This window comes from Saccoglossus kowalevskii, chromosome 3 (genome assembly GCF_978046115.1).
Source record: "Saccoglossus kowalevskii chromosome 3, keSacKowa6.1, whole genome shotgun sequence".
NCBI classification, from domain to species: Eukaryota; Metazoa; Hemichordata; class Enteropneusta; family Harrimaniidae; genus Saccoglossus; species Saccoglossus kowalevskii.
Window position 1 is genome coordinate 42,744,961 of NC_140643.1, and position 24,136 is coordinate 42,769,096.

At 40.7% G+C, this 24,136-nt stretch overlaps 1 protein-coding gene across 1 annotated transcript; it reads left to right on the plus strand.

The window, feature by feature from the left end:
• Positions 1 to 1,037: 1,037 nt before the first annotated feature.
• On the plus strand, positions 1,038 to 19,254 carry LOC100373354 (uncharacterized). The gene is made up of 3 exons (XM_006814779.3): positions 1,038 to 1,281; positions 8,422 to 8,676; positions 13,488 to 19,254. Exons 2-3 carry the CDS (start codon positions 8,436 to 8,438, stop codon positions 17,579 to 17,581), a joined length of 4,335 nt encoding a protein of 1,444 aa, XP_006814842.2. The 5' UTR covers positions 1,038 to 1,281; positions 8,422 to 8,435; the 3' UTR covers positions 17,582 to 19,254.
• The last annotated feature ends 4,882 nt before the right edge of the window (positions 19,255 to 24,136 follow it).

Here is a 24,136-nt window from a genome sequence, read left to right on the forward strand (position 1 = left end):
GTAATGATCTGGGATATATTGATAGTAGACTCCTAGTCGCCGTTATAAAGTCCACATAGAGTGTTTCTAAGTGAATTAGAATATTAATTCTTCAGTGGTGCATATACCACATATGAATAACATTCGTGAATGCTTGAATACATCCCACACACCGACACAATGGGCCATATGTGGTAATTGCCATGGGAACCGTACAGTGTGCTCTTCGTCTACGTTTGAAGTTTAATGTCCGGTTGCCCATAGCGTCAGATGGTTCTGTTCACGGTACAAAAGCGCTGGTGATTTTGTGTAACGCAGGCGAGACAACCAGAGCTGATGAACGAATATATATGAACGGTGTTTGGAGTGAAATGCGACGTGACTGCGCCATTACACCTTACAATACGATATCCCACATAGCAACACTTAGCAACACATAACAACAAAATACAAATAAAAAATGGAAGCAAAATTAAAATCGGGTTCAATGTTGTTAACTATTTTGTTTTTGTTTTGTTTTCATATCGATGATGTCATGGCAGTGACGTCACTATGGCTCACGTGTTATATATTATAGTATATTCCATTAAAATAAAGTTTAAAATGTATGGCATAACCAGCAAAAGATGACTTCCCTGACAAACTCAAAATACTCACCAAGTCTACCTTTTGTCACCCAATGTTTGGGCTTGAGCTAATAAATCTTTTTATATACCACAGCCCTATCAGTCGAATCACGTTCGTACTAATCAAAAGAAAATCAAGCCGCTCAATACAGTAGCTGACCTGCGTTGACCTTTACGCGAACATTTAGGTCAGAAACGCGATCAATTTAATTCGTTGACTGTATGGGGAGTTATTTCTCAGAGAATACAGATAATATTTTAATCGGTACAAATACGGGGCAGTCATGTTATTATTATTATTATTATTATTACTGACATGAAAAAATACCATATGCACCAAAGTGAGGTTACTTGGCAGTCGAACAAAGTTCCAACGATGACGGTCCTTGGTGCTACGTGTTTTTACCTGTATGGACCATACTGCGCATGCGTGTACATAATTATTGACTCCTTTGCCAGGCGAAGCGGTACTGCGCAGTATAAGCATTTAAATGAAGCCCTCTCTTGTTGCTATTTTGAGCTGAAGCATTTTGTATTAACTATGTTATTCACGGGCGCACACTAGGGTCGATCTACCCCCTCTTGGTCCGAGGATACGGGACTCACTGTTACTGCGGGTGGAATAATAACCAAGACAGGGTCTGGCTCTCCTGACAACGCGTATTTTCGTAACAAGGTAAGAGAAGGCGATGCGATTGATATGTGTGAATGGTAACGCACTGTTAGTAATGAATGTACTGTCATTAAATTACTGTTTACGCTGTTCTTAGTGGAAATGGACGTGCGACCGCGTGAAATGTAACACCGGCACACGGACGCACTCACATCACAACCCCAGAGCACGGCAAATACGGAGGGGAATAAATGTCACCTTAAACACACGGTTATTATTAAACACATATAAGGTGAACAACCTGCAAAGAAAAGAGCTCGTTAAATCTCCAAGTGCAAAATAAACGTACATATCTGTTGTATTCATTGCCTGCACTCAAAGGATCAGTTTAGTTTTTTCGAAACGTTTATGTGAAATGGCACTGCATCGTGTTTTTGTCGTGTTTGTTTCAAACAACAGTGTGACTACTGTGGAAACGGTTTGATTTATGAGTTTTTGGTGGTGGGTTGATTGTGAATAGAGTTCATGTTTTGCTCGCTGACAATTCAAAAGTATATGAATAGCTTCTTTGCCATGGTGAATGTCATTTATATACTTGCAGAATTTAGTATGAACCACACGCTGGTAAAAACAACCGCAGCCCACCGTCACGTTGTCAAACACACTTGAATCCAAACAGCTTTGTGGTATGGTTTTGTACAAAATATATAATTAGAACAATGTCATCAGATAAACAAAAACTGTTTCGAGTATAATTACAAAAGACAAGCTATTGGTACTTGCCATGTAGTTTGAACCTTGTACCGTAGTCTATGTATACCCTGTCAGCATTCCTATCAGAGTAACGAGTTTCTCAGATCACAAACCGGTCGAAATAAGAACGAGCTTACACCCTCAATCCAAAGTTAATCCGGGGATAATCAATCTATGTTTAAACTTCATCAGACCGTAAATCAAAGTTATTTGAAATATTGTGACAGGAAATGATCTAATCATTAGATACAAATATGTTGTTTCGCTAGGTTTCAATTACTGGGTTGTTGTATCCTCATACATTTGACAGTTATTATTCTCCACCAAAATCAGGATTTATCAACTATCCATGCCAACAAGTTTTTGAATTATAAAAATATTTTATAATTTAATTTAATAAAATGCACGTATTGTCATTGTTATGTTTTGTCGTCATTTCTGTTTCTTGAACTGCTTTACAGTCGCAGTGACACGCACAGTTGATGACCGAGTAATTTGTGTCTGGTAGAACTCTAGCATTTTTAAAATTAGGACCGATAACAGTACATTAGAAATAAACTGTCGATCGACCTTCGCATGCACCTAAAAATAGAATTAATTACTCGACTGTCACGCACAAATGTACTCTACGCGACGAGTGAGCCTTCGGGAAAGGTCATAGTGAGATAATCCCTTAATTGTTAGTCGACCTCCTAAAATATGCTAAACTGCAAGCAGGGAACTTTTCACGCCGATGTCAATTGTTCTCTAATTGTTTTGAGTACTAGTGTTTTCAGATACACAATATACAATGTCTATCTCAACTGATAAATCAATGAATCGTGGCTATATAGACATGTGTACGTATATTTTATATCGTGTTTGGTTATCAAGTTTTCTGTATTTCCATATACTAGAACACACTCATAAAATTGTCTGTATGAGTAGGTTTTGATTGAGATAAACTACCAGTTTCAGGCTCTCGTCAGGTATGAATATAAAACCACTCAATCCACTGGCTGTACATGTTTGGAGTTAAGATGAGTCGAGACAATTTCATTCCATCGTTAGAAGTATTCTCAGCACTTATAAAGGACACAATTCATAATATGTAATATGTGGAAAATATGGATAATCGTTTATATTACGCAGTAGGTAGGTGAAACTCTATGATATAGGAGTCATGTTTATTTTCGCCCCATACACCCAGATGAATCAATAAGGCGAGCATATATATAATTATTCTATTCATATTGCTCAGATGTATCATTGTCATTCGTGTGAATAATACATGTAGTTAGTAATTTGACTAACTTGACATTACTGAATTATTGAGTGTACTCAAGAGTATTATGTCAGGGCCTACAGTCGCGAATAGAAGAACAAAGGCGAAGGAACGTAAGTTAATAAACGTATTCATTGTATGCGAATCCGGTCGCAGCTGCAACCTACTAAATCTTGATTTTATATATCGACCCTTAAATACAAATTTGGCATGGGAAAAATCTGAAATCATGAGTAACGGAATTCAGTTATGATCATTTCACCATTTCATTTCTCTGAATGTCTGTCTGTCTGTCTACAACGTAAACGTGTATGCGACTTCACAATTATTTTTGATAATACATTGATTTCTGAGGTTGTGGTGGACTATTCAACATAATACAACATTAGAACTTATTAGTTTATAAATTGTCCACAATTCATCTTGTTATGTGTACTACAAAAATAAAATTAATAAATACAATGATAAAATATTTAGGTCAAAGTAATATACATCGATTTCACTGTAATTAAAATTGTCGTTTTGCCCCTGAAAGCAAGAAAGCGTAGATAACGCATTATAATACTCAAAGTCGACTGCTCCGTTTCTAAGTGCCGCGGCTTCTAACATCTACATGGCTGGGTTACTGTGTTACTAACACCGACACCGTTCGATTAACACCGTGCTTAAATAGATTTCATTTATCTATTCAACATGACTGTTTTGGAAAGAAACAGTTGTAACAAAAGTGTGACATTTCGCTTTTAAATCGCACGTACACCACAGTATTCTTAATAATACACATATATACAACTACAGTCCCCCTATAGAGGAACTATGATTCAACTGGGCCTAATCCCGGCTATGCTCGTTATAGGTACTGTCAACAGGTATGTGTATGTTTGTTTCGTAGATACGGCTGGATTAAACATATTGTACATGCGTATAGGCCTCATTCATCGCCAGTTGTATAAAAAGCGACCCATTGACTGGTATTGTCCCCTTTCACGCACGACAATCGCACAAGCAGCGTCAGAAGAATAGAGGTCTTATTTTCGCGACACAATAACCGAAATGTCTCCACGTTCACCGCACCATTCTGAGAACCCCTCGAGTTGTTTTATCCGGCCACATTTTAAACAGATTACCCGATGTATAGAATGTACAATTAAGAAGTGCAGATCTTTCAATGGACTGAATCACCCCTTTGTGATATGCAATAATGATGCGAGTTCAGATTTTGGCTATGAAATCCTGGAACATTACTTTACACTGGGGCTCATAAAATAAAACAGTTAACTGTTACGGCTTTGGCAAGTTAGGAAACTATACAATTCGCACAGAGCTCTTCGAAACAGCTAACACCAGGACAGTATAACGGATATGTATTTGACGCAATACGTTCGTATCCATGCCAACCATATCCCAATCATCTCTATTGTTTATTAAGGATTATTATGATCATTAGCGCTTCCCATTACCATGGTTACGCTGAATATCGCTTTATCCCATTATACGAGACATTTACCTAACAAACTCATTTTGTTGTGCACCCATGTGAGCTGTACAGTATCATTTTTTTGGAAAATTGCTTAAACTACATTTAGAACCAGTTGCGTTGAGGCGTCTTGCTATGGCAACGAATACAATATGAGTCGGTGTAGGTTGTCCTTACGTAATATAGCTTTTTCAGTATTCGCCTATGGAGAAGATGTATTCGTGCGTTGTCAATGGCAATTTATAGTTGTTGTGTTGTACATAATAACGTCTCGCGTCTCGCCCGTCTGACCCATGTAAGGACGTTACACCAGGCTGTCCTCCTGGGCCATAGAGGGACGTTACACCAGGCTATCCGTCCCGTGCCACATAGGGACATTACACCAGGCTGCCTGTCCTGGGCCATAGGGTGACGTTAAACCAGACTGGCTGTCATGAGCCATAGAGGACCTTTCACCAGGGTGCCCGACCTGAGCCAAAGAGGGACGTTAAACCAGGCTGCCCATCATGAGACATAGAGGGACGTTAAACCAGACTACACTTCCCGAATCATATAGGGACGTTATACCAGGCCGCCCTTCCAGAGCCATATAGGGAAGTTACACCAGGCTGCCCATCCCGTGCCATAGAGAGATGTTACATCAGGCTACCCATCCTGAGCCAGAGGTATGTTACACCATGCTGCCCGTTCTTGGCCATAGACGGTCGTTACCTCAGGCTGCTCATCCCGAGCCATATAGGGACGGTACATCAGACTTTCCGACCTGTGCCCTATAGGGACGGTACACCAGACTGTCCGTCCTGAGCCATAGTTGAACGTTACACCAGGCTGTCCATCCTGAACCATAAAGAGACGTTAAACAAGGCCGCCCTTTCTGAGTCATAGAGGGACCTTACACCAGGCTGCCTGTCCTGAGCCATATAGGGACCTTACACCAGGCTGCTCATCTCGTGCCATATAGGTAAGTTACACCAGGCTGCCCATCCCGTGCCATATAGGGAAGGTACACCAAACTTCCCGTCCTAAGCCATGTAGGGACATTACACCAGACTGCCTGTCCCGTACCATATAGGGACAGTACACCAGACTGTTCGCCCTGAGCCATAGAGGGATGTTAAACCAGGCTGCCCAATCTGAGCCATAAAGGGACCTTAGACCAGGCTGTCCCTCCTGAGCCATATAGGAACATTACACCTGGCTGTCCGTCCTGAGCCACAGAGGGATGTTAAACCAGGCTGCCCGCCATGAGCCATATAGAGACATTACATCAGACTGCCCTTCTGAGCCATAGAAGGACGTTACACCAGGCTGCCTGTCCAGAGCCATATATGGAGGTTACACCTGGCTGGCTGTCCTGAGCCATAGAGGGATGTTAAACCAGGCTGCTCAACCTGAGCCATAAAGGGACCTTACACCAGGCTGCCTGTCCTGAGCCATATAGGGACCATACACCAGGCTGCCTGTCCGGAGCCATATAGGGAGGTTAAACCAGGCTGTCCGTACTGAGTCGTAGAGGAACGTTACACCAGGCTGCCCGTTCATAGCCATAGAGTAACGTTACACCAGGCTGTCCGTCCTTAGCCATAGAAGTACTTTACACCAGACTGCCTGTCACATGCCATATGTGGATGTTACACCCGATTGCCTGTTCTGGGCCATAGAGGGACGTTACACCAGACGGCAGTCCTGGGCCATAGAGGAATGTTACACCAGGCTGTCCGTCCAGTGTCATATAGGGAAGGTATACCAGGCTGCCCGACTTGAACCATAGAGGGACGTTACACCAGGCTGCCCATCCTGAGCCATATACACCAGGCTTCCGCTCGAGTTATAGGGCTGTGACACCTGGCTACCCGTTCTGAGCTCAGGGCCTGATGATTTATTCGTGTGGTTGGTTGCTGAAGTCAATCCATGGACGTCTATGTCGCGGAACGACGAAATTATAGAATAATATTCGTTTCTGTCCGACCAGTCTGCGCTATACTAATCACGAGTACCTATACTAATAATATCACTAATATACTCTACTACTACAGTGTGAACTGGTCGGACAGAAGCAATTATCCACGGTGGTGGCGGCACACTGGAAGGGGGCAGAGCCCCCCCCCCCCCCTCAAAAATCAAGCTGAAACCCTTTGTGTCAGCAAATCTTGCCCGTAAAAATGCAGGAAATAGTGTCTCAGAGGGTCTATATTTCAACGTTTTTAAGGGGAGCATGCCCCGGACTGTCTAGTAAGGTCGCGCCTTCGGTGAAGGTTGGTGAGCAGATCTTGTCCCCCCCATGCTAAATTTCGTGCCGCCGCCTCTGTATATTAGTGATTTTATGGGGTTCGAAGTGTAAATGTTTAAATCTAATTATATATACGTGCATTGTATTGCCCTGTACTGATCAAGAATATTGCCCTGTACTGACCAAGAATATTGCCCTGTACTGATCAAGAATATTGCCCTGTACTGATCAAGAATATTGCCCTGTACTGATCAAGAATATTGCCCTGTACTGATCAAGAATATTGCCCTGTACTGATCAAGAATATTGCCCTGTACTGATCAAGAATATTGCCCTGTACTGATCAAGAATATTGCCCTGTACTGACCAAGAATATTGCCCTGTACTGATCAAGAATATTGCCCTGTACTGATCAAGAATATTGCCCTGTACTGACCAAGAATATTGTCCTGTACTGATCAAGAATATTTCCCTGTACTGATCAAGAATATTGCCCTGTACTGGTCAAGAATATTGCCATGTACTGATCAAGAATATTGCCCTGTACCGGGACATAGTCATTTCGCCCCAAGGGCGTCCAATGCATTGACTTCAGCAACCAACGACACGATTGGATCGTCAGGCCCCTGTGGTCGTGATCCATATGACTTTCACACCAGGCTGCTCGTCCAGGGCAATGGGGCTGTTGTAACGAGGCTTGGCTTCTTCCGTCGGTTTTATTTATTATTATAGTGGTCGTAGATTCACCGAAACGTCCTTAACCTGTCAATATACTGTTTATCTAACACCCACAAACAGTATACACATACTATAGCTACATCGTTGAAAACATTAAAAAAACAAAGGCGATCAGTTTGTTTCCTTTATTAAACAACTCAGAGCAAATTTGTAATTCCACCTTTATTGAAATTAGCTTGGTGTGTCACATTTGACCAGGCAATGCTCGATCTAGCGTGATAAATCACCATGACAACGTCAAACGCAGCTCGCACGCTGTAAATATAGGTGTCGGTTTCACCGTTGAAGGAAATATCTAGTTCGATTTTTACTTCATGCTTAAGTTGCTCTAGTCGTGTTTATCTTTTCATTTCAATTTCTACCAAGGTGGTTAAACAATTGTCGTTTGTCAGCGTGATATGTACAAACACCATGTACACAGTGTAACGCTGGTGTGCTTTACGTGCCGTGAACGATAACATGGCTGTCTCGCTAACGAATGAATAGTAATTTGTTGCACAGATAAAGCGTTTTCAAGTGTTTTAACGTCCTTCTGCATGTGTTACGTCGTACAGTTTTATTTCTCCGCTGACAAAAACATATCTCCGTCACTATTTCAAAAAGTTTTGAGGTTTAGATAGATATCTGAAGAAAACGTTGAGCGACGACGTACTGTGAAAGAGAATTGGCGGGAAGTCACTGGGATGAACATAAGTCAAGCACAAACAAACGTATAACTTTTTGTATCTTGTAATTTAATAGGTAAAGCCTGCGAAATGGACGCAATGAGTTTTACCGGGCCAACAACCGAAGACGCGATCTCACTGGATCCAGTGGGTAGCACTACGGACATAGCCACCACTATATACGGCGGAACGGATTACTACGGCTCCACTACAGATGTCAGCGAGGTACAAAAAGAAACCAAGAGCGAGCGAGCCGTTCCTAAGTTCATTGATCACAGAGTCGCGCTAATGGGTATTAAAACCAAGAAAAAGAAAAGCAAAAGCAAAAAGGGTAAGTTGAGGAAAAAAAAAACACTCTCGAACGACGTCATAGTTACCTGTGATTCCCAAGTCGGAATCGACTAGTCAATTTTCCAGAAATTATAGGCGTAGTGTGTAAATGTTACTACATGTATGAAACTAAACGTACTCACTTCAAAATGCATATACTATTTGAGTAATACTGATATAATGCCTCAATGAGCAGGGCCTACATTCGTCGCACAACGAATGTTGCAAGTACGTGAAAAGTGTATTTAACACATGACGTGTTATATGTCGCATGGGACCCAGATCTATCAACACGCGGCGTGACGCGATTGCTGTTGGATTTTTACATGAATTGAGCAGGTAGCTGCATTATATCTCCATGGTTATATATAGCATACTAGCTAAAACTAACACAATGTAAAGAATATATAATGATTAATTGAGAAGTACGAATTATAACACTTATAATTATAGTACTGGAAATGTATGCATTTTATATTCAACTTAAAAAATGAAATTTAAAGAAATTATATAATCAGTGTGAATCAGTTAAAATAATCATGGACAATAACCTGGAGATTGGGTTTGTTTCTTGTACGACGACAAAATATGAATGAGCGTGAAAAAAAAAACGCCATGTTGGTGTATCGTGGTGTAGTCAGTACATATACCATCTGTGCTGTGATCTTCGTCATTGTACAATGTTAAGCCGTTTCATTCGCCATTAATTATGCTCCAATAAGTCGCCCACGTAGTCAGTACTTATTTCCGCCACATGTCTCAGACGTCTGTATTTAGCACAGCGTGACATACAAAATTACATGCAAGATTACGTGTATTGTTGAATGAGGGAAATTTGATAATAAACATACTCGGTAATTATTTGTATTAAATAAAACCCATATAAGTGCAAACGTATGGAGAGAAAACTGGGAATGTTGTAACAAAAAAGATATAGCGTTTACTACCATGTATGTGTACCCCGGGAAAGGCCAGGTAATGTTGCTAGGTTTATAGATTAGCTGGAAGCTATGAGGAGATGTCTAAACTAAGTTAGAGGTTTCTCGATTGCTGTACGTTGAATTGACAGTTGTGATCGACACACTACAAAGTAACTGAGTATCAATCGCCAATTGAAATCGATGTATTTTTATCACAGGAAAGCCAGTGGTTAGAAATTGAAATTTGTCTTTCTTTTACGCGGCGCAACATAAAACAATATTGATATCGCAGCGACCTGTTTTGTTTTGTTTAGTAACTATGGCAACACATTCGTGGCGTGTTGGTACGTGAATATGCCACTATTAAATCTGCCGTACAATAAAGAATGTCACTTTATATTTTAATTCAAGACTCAATAAGTGAACGTTTTCAATTTAAAAGCTTAGAGCATTTACGTTTAATCCTTTTGTGCTGATTAAATACTTCATAGATGTCACAATCATAATACTATAATCTAGTATTTTTGTGAATTAGAAAGAAATAATTATTCTATCAGTTGTTCATTATGATATTGATTGGCCGCGAGATATTTCTTGGTAATGTGCACTGTGATTGTATCACACTGTGAATGTCGCACTAAATTCTTGAAAATGTGCACTCTGATCTGATTGTGTCACAGTGCGAATGTCGCACTAAATTCTTGATATTGTGCACTGTGATTGTCACACTGTGAATGTCGCACTAAATTATCCGATATTGCCGTATTTCGTTACCGCACAGTTAAGTTTATTTAAATTCGACTTATTTGGTAGTGGGTAGTAGCGACTGTGACGGAGACGCCCAATGTTTTATACAATTCATTGTTACGTCAGATCACCCGAGCGTGTACATGCATCCATACATTGGGCGGGGGGGGGGTTAGTTCTTTTACATTTACGTTATACATCACAGCCTTTATTTATTGTATCTTACAGACGCTACAGATATGTGGACTAATTGCACCAAGATAGCCAACATAATTGAGGGGGGATCCCTCGTCTAAATCTTGCCTCACAATCTTTGCGCAATACCTTCTCTGTGGTCCATAATTAAACTTACTATGAGAAGCAGTTACAGTGTATTGCCACCTACTAGTAGTTTATATTGGAAGCCCTTGGCTTGTGACGTAATTTGTGTTAAATGTGAGATGTTTTTTTCCCATACACGAACATTGCCGAACATTTCCATACTAGTAGAGTTTTACCGTTAGGGTGTCATCATGTCCTCGAATCGGGTTCAGAATTTTCTGAACGGCAATTTCACGATGACCATCTGATAATATCAAAATTTCAAATGAAGTTACCCATTAAAGGGCAGTAGTCGTCGCGCTGCGCATGTGTGACATTTGTGTTGTGTTGTGTTGTGTTGTGTAAAGATTGATTTTCCCACAATCCAATATGCTCTTCTAAAGTATGAGGTCTGACCCGGGCGCGACTTGCACTAGTTACAGCCGGTGACTCCCTCGATACCTTACAATCACCTAAAATACACAATTAAAGTTTAGTAACGTCTCAATTTGTACTCGTTGATCTGCGCAACAGTCAAAGTCGCTATCTATATTTATATGAGACCCATATATCTCGCGCATGCGTGGCGCGACGACTACCGCCTTTTAAGATTAGTCAACATTGTCCATCTTGTTCGGTTTGTTTCCAGTATCAGCTTTCAGGACTCTATTACTCACCCAATCTTCAAGTCTCGACTGTTTTCTGTCGTTGGTGGCGTGGCTGAGGCTTCAACATCAGTCTCTGCCACAGGTGACATTTTTCCCCTCGTTCTGAGAGATTACGCGTTTTTTTTTTCAAATACGTTATAATTTGTTTATTTATTTAAAAAAAAAACATTTTCTCAAGCCAAAATTCATAAATAGCCACAGAAACGCTGCCAAACGCAAAAAATAGGCCCAATGGCGTAATGACGCTTTCCGTGGAAGGTTCAGCGAACGAAATGAATGGGATCAGCAATGTAATTTGAATAAATCGCAGAGAACGAAACATCACACAAGTTTTCTGGTTAAGTGAGGTCATAATGATCTGTTCTTCTTTCACTGTACCTGTGTGCTAAGAATACAAGAATATCCGAATTCACTTGTTACCTTGTTCAAGGGAGTCTCAACAGCTATCCCCTGTGATGATTGCCAAGCGGTGAAAATGCCCGGATGACAACCCAAGAATTTTCAAATTCACCAATGGCAGAGACTAATTCATCGCGTTAGGTCGATGCTTAGAGAATGGTTGCCACCGTGACTACGAGTGAACTTCACGAACTAACTTCCTAGGTTCAGTATGATTCGTACGCCCAAAGCATGACGGGAATTATTGTAATATTGCATATAATTACTGGGTCGTTAAACGGAGAAATATGCCAGGGATTTCAAGAAAATGTTGCCGATCATACAACATTTTTGGCGGGTACAACAACATAAAATAAAATAAAAAATGTATCGATATGGTAACCAGCTCAATAGTGTCATCTAGTACAATCCAGAGCTAATTTAAAACTAGAAATTGACAATCAACAAAATGTTAAAATGCATTGACCATTAAATCTGAAAGAAACTTTAAAAATAGGAATTTATTATAACCTGACTTGAAGGTATCAAAACTATTGCAATTTCTAATGTAGCCTGACAAGGTCGCGTGAGTTGCGCCCTCCGCGGTGCTCCTAATGTTGAGTGGTATATAAGAGCCGTACGATATGAAAAGGTTACTATACTTGACTCATAGCACATTTAAACTTCCGAAGTGACAAAACGAGTGAAAGAATAGCGTAAATACATTGCAGATATAAGAAGCTGCGAGATTGTAAACATGTTATTGCTTTTGTATATCTGGTCAGACAATTATCACAACATAAAGCCCCTAGCGAGATTACATTTCTAGCTATATGTATCACTGGATATGTACCATAGATGTGGCTCGCTTCTTTTATGTATATGACCCAGTACGGAGGTTAAATTGTATGTTACCTTCCAAGGTTCCAGTTAGCAGCCACGCAATGAAGTGCGCCACCCACCGACGTATCTAGTATCTTTAGCTGCCGGTAGAGGGCGTATTACAGTGGCTCTGTAAATCGTTGCATAAATTTCGACAGTGTGCATATATTATACGGGATACATGCTCTGACTGATCGGAGTGAATGAAAAACACGTGTATGATGTTATCGCCTGAGTGGGAAAGGATCAAGATATATTGAAGAAAATACGAGAACAATTTAATAGTATTATTGACCCTTCGTCACTATACCCGCTCTAGACCAGTACAGCTATATTAATACGAGCATGGGGCTACATAAAGATGGCGCCTTGGTTCCACTATTTATAATTTCAGCAGAAGGGAAGGCATTGTCAATTTCGACAAGATTTTGTATTTCACGCTGCGTTGTCGTGGTACATGTCGTGTGTCAACTTTGTATTCAATGACGTCCAACTAATTATGCTAGTTAATGTGTTTACCATAGAATGTAGCAATTCATGTAGATTATGAAAATCAACTTTTAATATCCGAAAATACGTTATAGTTTTTTCTTCTAAATGAGCAATACATTTTCTGACATTTCTGCGGTGAATACTATATAATATTACAATTAATTTGCCACTGCCCCAACAACACGTACACACACTATTTCTTTTTCCCGTATCAAATGTACAATGTAGTTTTAACATATATTATCTGTCGTCTTCTGAGTTATCATGGTTCGAAATTATGCAAAATTATGGGTCAATGTAATTTCTGAAATGCAGGGCGCTATAGTCATTTGTATTTTGGCCACGATTTTTAAAACTACCATTATATCGAAACGGACAATAGGGCGTCTCAGTCTTTAAATATATTTTTTTCTTGTTTCTCGTAGATGGGAAGAGCTTGCCGCTGAAAGACATCGAGAACGCCATAGCAGCGGAACTTAAAGAGCATCGCCAGACAGAGGAGGAAAGGATCGTTAAAGAGGATCAAGAGAGACCTCATCCTGAATTACATGCCGCCTATCTGAAAACGGAGACCAATTTGCTCACTTCACTTGGACGAGTCTATTTTGAACGAGCAAAGGTGACAAGGGATGGGAGAGACTATATCAAGGCAGCAGCGTTGTACAATGCAGCGCTTGTCAGGTGCCGGATTATACAAGATTTGCAGCCAAACGTTGCGAACATTGAGAAAAGGTTACATGATATAGAAAGCACGTTTCTGATTAGTGTCGGTGGGGATAGAAGTGGGAAACACCAATTAACTCAGGGAAGAGGCACCCCACGCCACTGTATCTTGCTTGAACGCTTGAGAAAAGAGAGCGAGAAAGAACTGGATAGCTTAGAGGCCAACTGTGATCCATCAACTGCTGGTGGTGATGACGAATTACAACATTTGCAGAAAATGAAAAGGGTTCGCACGACACGGTGTCTTTACCGGGATATCTCGTATAAAATTCGGAATGTTATAAAGGCGCTTGTTGAGCAATGTGTATCGCAGCTGGGAGTGCCACCGTGCACGTATGCTGTTATCGGTCTGGGACCGATGGCCAGGCACGAAATCACGCCGTATTCTGAGATCGAGTTTGCTATACTGTTGGAGGAAGGAGTGGACAGTGAACAGATTAAAAAATATTTCCGGAACTTGACGTATTTAATGCACTTGAAAATATTAGAGTTGGGGGAGACGTCCCTGCACAACGTTGCAATAAAATCAATGAATGATCTTCTGAGTCCATACGGTGATTGGTATTACGATACGACCACTCCTAGAGGAATAGCATTTGACAGTGCCATGCCTTGGGCATCCAGGACGCCACTCGGCAGAGAAAAGATTGGAAAGCGGCGGGCAGTCGAGTTGATCCAGACACCCGAAAGCTTAGCTATGTTGCTCACCGAAGCATCTAATGATGTTGAGGGAAATTCGTTGGCGAACAGTCTAAGTCGTGTCTGTTTCATCACGGGGGAAAAGTCCCTAGACATCGACTATCGTAGCCGAAGGTCAATATTGTTAGAATCGTCAAGGACCACTATGAAAACTGAACTTGAAAGTAACAGTAATTTCACTTTCCCAACGATTGCCAGTGAGAGGGCGCGGTCTGTACTCCTTAAATTAGTTACCAATTATGCACTAGGAATCGAGGGAGATAAGAAACGATACGTCGTGGGTAAAGATATGCGAAAATTCATAGACATTGTGTACGCGTTAGCCGATTACTTTGGCGTCTCTTACAACAGTCCTTGGAGTGCCGTCGACGAACTTCGTCGAAGGAAAATCCTCACATCCGAGGCTATGAACAACCTACACGTGGCGATTTCATTTATCATGGAACGGCGATTACGTCATTTTATCCAGCTACACGACGCAGAGAAAATGGGTGATCCCTCCAAGCTACTCGACACGTTCACCGAAGTCACGTCACTAGTTCGTTTCTTCAACGTCATGATTCCACTATGCGATGCAGTACAGCGCATAGTTCTGCAAAATGGTCCGGATGAGCCAGTAAATCAAGCCGCTTTGATAGGCAACCCACTATTTGACAATTCATTAAAGACACGGGTACAAATACATTTACGACTGAAGCAATTCGTTGAAGCTGAGATATGCCTCAGACAGTTACTAGAGGAAAATCCTGACGACCACGCCCATTTGGTCAGCGTTATTTGCGTCATCTTTAAGACTGGTAAATTGAACAAAACAGATGAAAAACCCGAAGGAACAGCTTCTGACAGTGACCGATCGCTGAAAGATGTAATTCGAAAACCATTAAAAAAGAACATCTCTCCCAGGTCTCGAATAATTAAAAACGCCAAGTTCAATGTGGGCAAAAACTTCTCTCCTCGATCTATTATTCCCAAGGAAAAAATCGAGGAAAAACCTTTGGATGTAACGGCACTCAATGTTCAATCGTTACATCTGAGTCCGCATCATGACGAGAATAAGAACCCGACGAGGGTTTTACTCAAACGACTAGAAACATTCGATGGGCTTAAAGTGCTGTTGAAACAAGCCGAAAACACAATTACTGGATTCATCGATTCCAATCGAAGAGCTAATGCGAACCCCGAACTGGCTGTACTTGTCAACAATCTGGCGGTGGCGTGGTACCATTTCGGAGATCCCAGGAAAACGCTTATGTATTTTCAACGATCACTGCAGTTATGGAAGGAAGTTTATACAGAAAGTCCGGTACACAGTAATATCACTGATATCCTCAACAAGATAGGTATGATGCAGTATGAGCTTGGCAAATCAGAGACGTCTCTTGACTTCCACATGAAAGCGTTAGAGCTTCTTGTCAAGCTGTCAGGTGGTAACAAGGTGGACCCCGAAATCGCGCAGACGTTGAATTTACTTGGCCGGGCCTATCGAAGTATGAGCGCTCCTCATAAAGCCGTGGCATGTCATGATGAAGCGATACACATTTTTCGACGTATCCATAGAAACCAAGTTGCACACCCCGACGTGGCGCAGACAATTGATCATCTCGGCTGTACGTGGAATAATTTTGGCGATATGGAGAAATCGCGATCTTATCACGAAATGGCGCTAGACATGTATAGCAACAGCCAAAGTGACATTTCTCTAATCCAAATTGCCGATTGCATGAGCCATATCGGAGATTGCTACCGTGGCACCGGCGATTTCAAAGAAGCAGTCACACATTATGCCCGTGGTCTAAACTTGTACGAGTACATCTTTGGGAAACAAATCCCGAATTCTCGAGTTGCAAAAATGCGTACTAACATCGGAAAAGTATGGGAATCTCTGGGCGAACATAAAGATGCAATCAGTTATTATGACCAGGCATTGGACTTGTATAAGAAAGTATATGCAGACGACTTCCCACACCCCGCCATTGCGGCATGTTACGGTGAGCTTGGCAACTCTTTTGATTCAATGGGCGAGTATACCAAAGCCATCAGTTATCACGAGAAAGCATTAAGTGTGTACCGACGTCTTTATGGCAGTGATGGTGTAAACCTGAATGTTGCCAAGACTCTCAGTGATCTTGGCAACGCGGCATTTGCCATGGGGGACAGTCACAATTCGATCAGTTACCATGAACGCGCTTTGAAAATGTGCAAGAAAATTTTTGGCGAGAAAACTGCGCATCCACATGTCGCCTCTTCATTGGTCAACCTCGGTTCGGCATGGGGCACTCTCGGTGAATATCCGAAAACGGTCGACTATTTGGAACAGGCCTTAGATATGTATCGGCGAATATTTGGGCAGGCGCGCCCGATGCACCCAGACGTATCAGCATCGCTCAGTAACCTTGGTAACGCATGGGACGCCCTAGGAGATCCAAAGAAAGCCGTCGAGTATCACGAAGACGCGTTGCTGATGAAGAAACAAATTTATGGGGAAGACGTTGATCACCGTGATGTAGCTTGGTCGCTAAATAATTTAGGAAATGCCTACGATTCGTTACGTGATTACAGTAAATCAGAACACTATTATCGACTTGCTCTGGACATGAAGGTAAGACTATTCGGGGGTGACAACCCTAACCCCGATGTTGCCCGCTCTATGCACAATATTGGTAATATATTAGATAAAAAAGGCGACGCCAAAGAGGCACTCAAGTATGTGGAAGCCGCCCTTGGCATGTACAGCCACATATTACCATACGGAGCAGTACATCCAGACGTGGCCCAATCGTTGCATAGCATGGGGCTGATTCAATCGCACCTGGGAAACCCTGAGAGGGCGATACTTTATCACAAGGAATCCCTAATCATGAAGAGATTGATTTACGGCGAGAACACAGCGCACGGTGACATCGCTTACTCGTTGGCCGAACTAGCGATACTTTATTACAACCTCGGTGATGTCGACAAAGGACTTGCGTATTTTAACGAAGCCATTGAAATGGCCAAATTCGTGTTCGGGGAGGAGCATCCTGAATATTTGAAAGTGAAAATAATGCATGACAACTGCTTGGCAACTGTCATCAGAAATCGGACAAGGAGCACATGAAAATTCTGACGAAACTTCAAAAGTTCGCGATTTTATTTGGTATGGTCGAATTATTTAGAAACCTTTTTGAATACATAATTACTGTGACTGACAAATATTGAGACGTCGTGATGGCACAAGGATTTACATGATTATCGGGGGGGGGGGTCATGAAACAGCAGCGTCCCAAAATAGCAATATTATGTGGCTATTCGGGGATGTATTACTAATGTCTGACAGGAGAGAGGACGCCGTCACAATCATATCAGAATTTTACATACAGTTTGCGGGTATTTTTACGACATTTTGCATTTAATCTTTTTACTATATTTGAGATTACGTATCTATACACCAAATATTCTCTATTTTAAGCAATATGCGTTTTTTTTTCTGAAAATCCATTTACACTTACCACGCGCTACTATAAATCCAATTGATGCAAAACAGAGAATATTTTTCGAATAAAAAAAATCGCTATATATAGCAGTGAAAATACACTTTTCGTTAAGTGCCGCATTCTTGCGAAAACGTCTTTCTGTGACGTCAAACTGACTCAGAGTTGTAACATAATATTTTTATTCGCAAGTTTAAAAGGCAATTAACATTGCATTAAAGCGGGAGGGTCGTCACCTGCGCACGCGCGGGAATTGATTCCCAAACGACGATAACAACGCACGCTAAAAACGCAAAGGCTCATGGGTACACGCTTGTTTGTAAACAATGACACGCTATGGCCATCTGACGCATGCGCAGGTGACAACTCCCCCACTGTTTAAAGATATGTACACAAAATAAATGAAAACATTTCTTGAAAGAAGCGAAAAACTAAAAATTGAGAGTCTTTGGTAGCGATTCACATCGTATACATTTCAAGTTCAATTACGAGAAAAGACTTCTTAACTACAGTACGTAATTAAAATTGACTTTGTTAGAGTTATTATAAGCAAATGCTTCAACTTATTCATCAACATCATTCCTGTGTTAACCATCATCTCCATGAAGCATGTAGTCCGGGTACTCTAGTAGTTGTCCTGCAACAGTGGATATGGCATCTTTGATGCACCAAAGCGATATAAAGTTATTCAGAGAACGAGTCACCATGTTGTAGTTGTATTCATTTCTCAACCTTTGCTTGATTCTGGTTTTGAAGAGTTCTTTCATCTTATTGACCCTGGTCACGTGGATAGCTGCTTTCATGGTGGTGATGGTATAGCATAAGAGACTCTGACCTGGAGTTGCTCGCTTACTTGGTGGACATAGTACTGTATGTATCAGAATAGTTGAACTTTGTCAATGTCAAGTAGTCTGCGGATGATTATTTTGAAAAGTGATGTCAATCTTGGACACTCGATGAAAATGTGAGTGGGTCATCAGTTTCATGACAAAAGAGACATGCATCTGTGTTACTTAATTTGGACTTAATCAAAAATCTTTTGTGATCGGAGCGAGGTAGCAGTCTTTGAAATTGGGGATGTATCTCCATGGTTGAAAGATAAAATATCCTTGCTTGCGTCCTGAATTTTTGCTTTGTTACGATAAATTTGTAAATATCTTTCTTCTCAAATTTGTATATTTGTATAGTTTTCCATTTTGCCTGTACAATGATTATGTATGTACAATGTTGAGGGCGATTGCCAGCAATCTTTTCGAATAAATAGAAACGGATCCATGTAATGCTGCAACATTCAACCAAATCTCCAATTTTTGTCAATCTGGATTCACGAAAGTGCAACAGATTTAGTGCTTCGTGCTGCAATGGGTGCAAAGTCAGATTGTTGAAAAACAACGGATCTTCACATACTCCTTGATAAGTATGTGGTTCACCAGGTTTTCAATATCGCACTGTTGGGTAAGTAAAAGAAGCTGATACCATCAGCTTAGGCGGTGAGATTCACGTGTTCTCCACCAGAGTAATTTACTTCAACACCATTTATATCGCTTTTGGTTCTTATTTTATGCAGAAGTGGTTTTATTGCAATAGTATAAAGTTGACCGGAGAGTGAACAACCTTGGCGTATGCCACGTAAAATCGGTATGGGCTTGTAAGGGTATTATTGATGAGTACAAGATTATGTGTGCCAGTATATATCAGTTTCATTTATTTTAAAAACTGATTGCCAAAACCAAAGGCTTCGAGTGTTTAAACAGATAACACTGATTCATTGGGTCAAAAGCTTTCTCTTGATCTAGTGCGACAATACGTAATTACGTCGTGCGCGAGGTTTGCCTTCCAGGTATGGAATAGGTTTGATCAACATGAATGATGTTACCAATTGCGGATCTTAGCCTAATTGAGAGTGCTTTCAATAAAATCTTGTAGTCCGCACATCAAAGACTCACTGGTCTCCAGTTCTGCAATAAGCAGTTGTTGCCCTTATTAGGAAAAGGAACCTTACCGTCCTCAAGGGAAGCAGTGATTACTTGGTGGGGGTCGGGAACCAGAAGAGAACAGAAGTGCCTGTAAAACCCACCGGGGTAATACATCCATGCCTGGAGTTCTACCTTTAGACAACAGAAAGCTCACCATATGACAAAATGGCATCACAATCCTCTTTCAGGGCGTTTTTTTAAGTTGAGGAGGATCTTCTAAAATGATATTTTGAGACTCAACTGACACCGGACCAGCAGAAAAGAGGTCGGTATAAAATTGTTTAGTTAGCAGGCGTATTTCGGCCTGGGAGTCAGTGGTTGTATCGTCTGGCTTTCGTAGTTGGGTCATAATCTTTTTGCTGCCAATGTGTTTTTCAATGTTAAAGAAAAAGGCAGTTGGTGTGTCATTTTCGTTCAGGATTTTGTGGCGATCCCTTATAGCTGTCCCTTTGCATTCGTTGTTTATCAAGTCACCAAGTAGCGTCTTTTTTCATTTAGTTGTGCAGCGAGTAAGTTACCGGCTTCATGTTCTTGTTCTAGTTCATCGATTTCTTTACAGAGAGTGTGCTTGATTTGTAACTATGAGTGAGCTTTGCACTACATGTATATTGTTTAGTTAGCTCTTATATTTTATGTTTACCGACATCCAGACACATTTGAGTCAAAACGCGTTTTTTTGTATACGCCATGACAACCAGTAATCATTGAAGGGGAACCGCTCAATCCCATGGATTGCACCAAAGAATCATGGGACACTATTGTTTATGTTGTTTACAATGTTAATCTATCTGTTGTTATCCATTGTTATTTAATCCAGAAAGTAAATTTGTTGTGAGATTAGGCTTAACTGGAAGGTGCCCCTTTAAGTTTTGGCGGTATTCGTCGTCCTGTAGCAGGTTTAAATTAAAGCACCATATCGGGTTATGGTTGCTGAGCGGTGGTCGTCGCGCTGCGCATGTGCGACATAGGTGTTGATTCCTCAGCTCCTGAGAGCGAGGTTATTTGTAGATATGCTGGCGATAGCCTCTGTGTTTCCGGAAGTACTATGGGGATTGCATGATGGGAGTGGAAAGTCTTTTGACTCCTCAGCTCCTGAGAGCAAGGTTATTTGTAGATATGTTGGCGATCGCCGATGTGTCTGGGGAAGTACTATGGGAGATTGCATGATGGGAGTGAAAAGTCTTTTGATCAGTAAAATAATTTTAGAAAAGTGAAAATTAAAGTGACTGTGAAATAAAGGTGGGTTTTAAATATTAAATATCATGACATTTGGATGTAATAATGTAATGTAATAGCCGGAACGCAAGGTCAGAATCTGGGGTCAAAATACGTCACAATACATCCATCAAGGCGGTTGCAAAGTGTCAACAACTATGGATGAGGTGAAAGACTTGGAAATACATTAACCATGGTCAATAATCATACACAAAAATGTACAATAACACGAAATACAGATATAAGAAAAAAAACAAACAGATAACACTATCAACTATAAGGTAAAATTATGTTGATAAACTTTCCTAAACTGTTGGCAATGAATCTTTTATTCCCATAATATGCTCAAACATATCTTCTTTTGGTAATTTTAAAATATTATCATTGTACAATGATAGAGTATTCCAAAAGTTGCTACGTGCCTTTACAATTTCATCCAGTTTGCAGTCAAAAGGAGCATGCATTTCATCACCAACAGACTGATCAGAACACAGTGTGCAAAATCTTTGCTCTGAGGGTATTTTTTGGTATCTTAATTTTTCAATTGGTAATATATATATTTAGTTTATATACTGATCGCGTCAATCATAAATTGTCTTATGTTGTTTACGTCATTTATTATTGTTCTGAGTAATCAGATGAGTAATATAAGATGGGAGCGTAAAGAGAGCGTGTACATTTCTGAAATGAACATATAACCAATAATAAAAAACAAGAGCTACTTGGCGCGTGACTCTGATTTCTCAGCTCCTGAGAGCGAGGTTATTTGTAGATATGTTGGGAGATTGCATGATGGGAGTGAAAAGTCTTTTGATCAGTAAAATAATTTTAGAAAAGTGAAAACTAAAGTGACTGTGAAATAAAGGTTGGTTTTAAATATTAAATATCATGACATTTGGATGTAATAATGAAAGGAAATTGAACTGGTATGAAAGGGCAGTACATGTGGCCGGAACGCAAGGTCAGGATCCGGGGTCAAAATACGTCACAATACATCCATCAAGGCAGTTGCAAAGTGTCAACAACTATGGATGAGGTAAAAGACTTTGTTTGCAGTTTGCGTGAATGGCCGGGAGGAAAATTCATGCAAATTCTGTGCTTCAGTAACAGTGTTTGCTACTTCTTTTTTTTGTGCAATGGAAATTAATACAAGAAATGCTGCCAATAAACATGCCCTTCTAGTACACAAAACAACCCTGGGACGTTTATCTTGAGAAATTGGGAAGACGAAAATCCCCTGGGACAGTCGTTGTGAAACAATAGACATGCTTCGCCAGGGTATCAAGTTTATTTTGATTATTTGAAGATGGAAACTGCTGCTTTATGGAAGAGCAAAGTTCAATGTCATTGGCACAGTAATGACGTTTTTAGAGGGGTGACTCGCTAGAGAGTATTCGCCGTGACTTCAGACTTCTCATTTGGGTTCTGTCACCAAACTGTACGTTTTGACGACACTTCAGGGACTTGTAATAATTTTCTGGAAACTGCATAGCAAATCACATATTTTCCTTATTAACTGTTCATAGTTTTTATTTTCAGTTTTATTGTTCATAATTATTTACAGTAATAACATATTTTTCCGATTGTGTGCATGACAGCTTTGCCCACACACAATAAGACAGGATGATATGTACGGATATGTGTGAGTATATTTCATGGATTAATAGGTCACTCCTTTGCTTCAATTCCAACTACATCTCTGGAATATGACTTGCTGTTTATCATCCATATTTTGATATCTCACAATGTGTCGATTGCGTATCTGGAAATTCTAACTACTATTTCGCAGAATTTGACCAGCCTTGCTTTTACCAGTCATTTAAGTCAACTCCCATATTGTCCTTCACAGTGAAGGTTAATGCAGATATATTGTAAATTACACAGAGGTAACATTACAATACATTTCCCTTCACATTCCCCTGCATTACATAACAATCTTTGAGCTGAGGCAGTTATGGTTCTACAACCATCACCAGTTCTCTTGTAAACATTGATTTTCCCGCAATCCAATGCGCTTCTCTAATGGCAATCACAAGCATGAGGTTTGACCTGGGCGCGACTAGTACTAATTACCGCCAGTGACTCCTTCGATACCTTCCAATCACCTAAAAATACCTAATTAAAGCTTGGTAACTTCCCAGTGTGTTATCAGGGGGAAATCCTCTTTCTCTCAGGGTTCTCCACACTTGTCAGGGGGAAAACTCGTCTCGTCTCTCTATCTCGTCCCCTTGAGGTACGGGATCGGGAAAGTCACTTTAACTTTACAGTCAAATAAGGCACACACAACGAAATACGTTTCAGCTCTCGTCTTAGTCGATCTATCGAGCACTCTATCAGACACAGCGCCCTGGGGAAAAAATCCCCAAGACTCTCGCAAGGCTGACCCAAGACTATCCCAAGACTGGACTGCGTCAAGGCTCGCCCCTGGACTCTCTCGGACTCAGACTGCGTCTGTCGTGGAGTATTCGCCAAGACCAACTCAAACTCTCTTTATTCATTTTCAAAACTCTAACCAATTACAAAGCAGTAAAAAGACTCTAAGGCGTAACCTTCAATCATAAAGCCAATCACACTAAGTACTGAATACGTCATATCTTTTGATTAATCGTTCACTACATTAATAACTACGGATACCAACTGTCAGAATGAGTAGTCTAAAAAGCGGCGGCTATCTGGTAATTAGTTCCAAATCACTGAGCCAAGTTCCGTCCAAAACTTCAAATAGGCCTACACGATGACAGACATAACACAGCAATTCGCTAATAATCAACTAATTAAGTCGGTTAACAGATACGCGAAAACAAATTCATGACAGTGTACTCGTTGAACTGCAGTGCGCAACAGTCAAAGTCGTCATCTTTGTTTATATGACACCCATATATCTCGCGAAACGTGGCGCGGCGACTGCCGCCTTTTAAATGACAGACGAACCTTGATGAGGTGATGAGGCTGAATAGATGCAATTTTAATTTTGGTAGCAAGAGATTTAGA

Coding starts and splice junctions, on each gene's coding strand:
- LOC100373354 (XM_006814779.3), top strand. CDS start 8,436: ATGGACGCAATGAGTTTTACCGGGCCAACAACCGAAGACGCGATCTCA. Junction 8,677..13,487: donor GAAAAGCAAAAGCAAAAAGG/GTAAGTTGAGGA, acceptor TGTTTCTCGTAG/ATGGGAAGAGCTTGCCGCTG.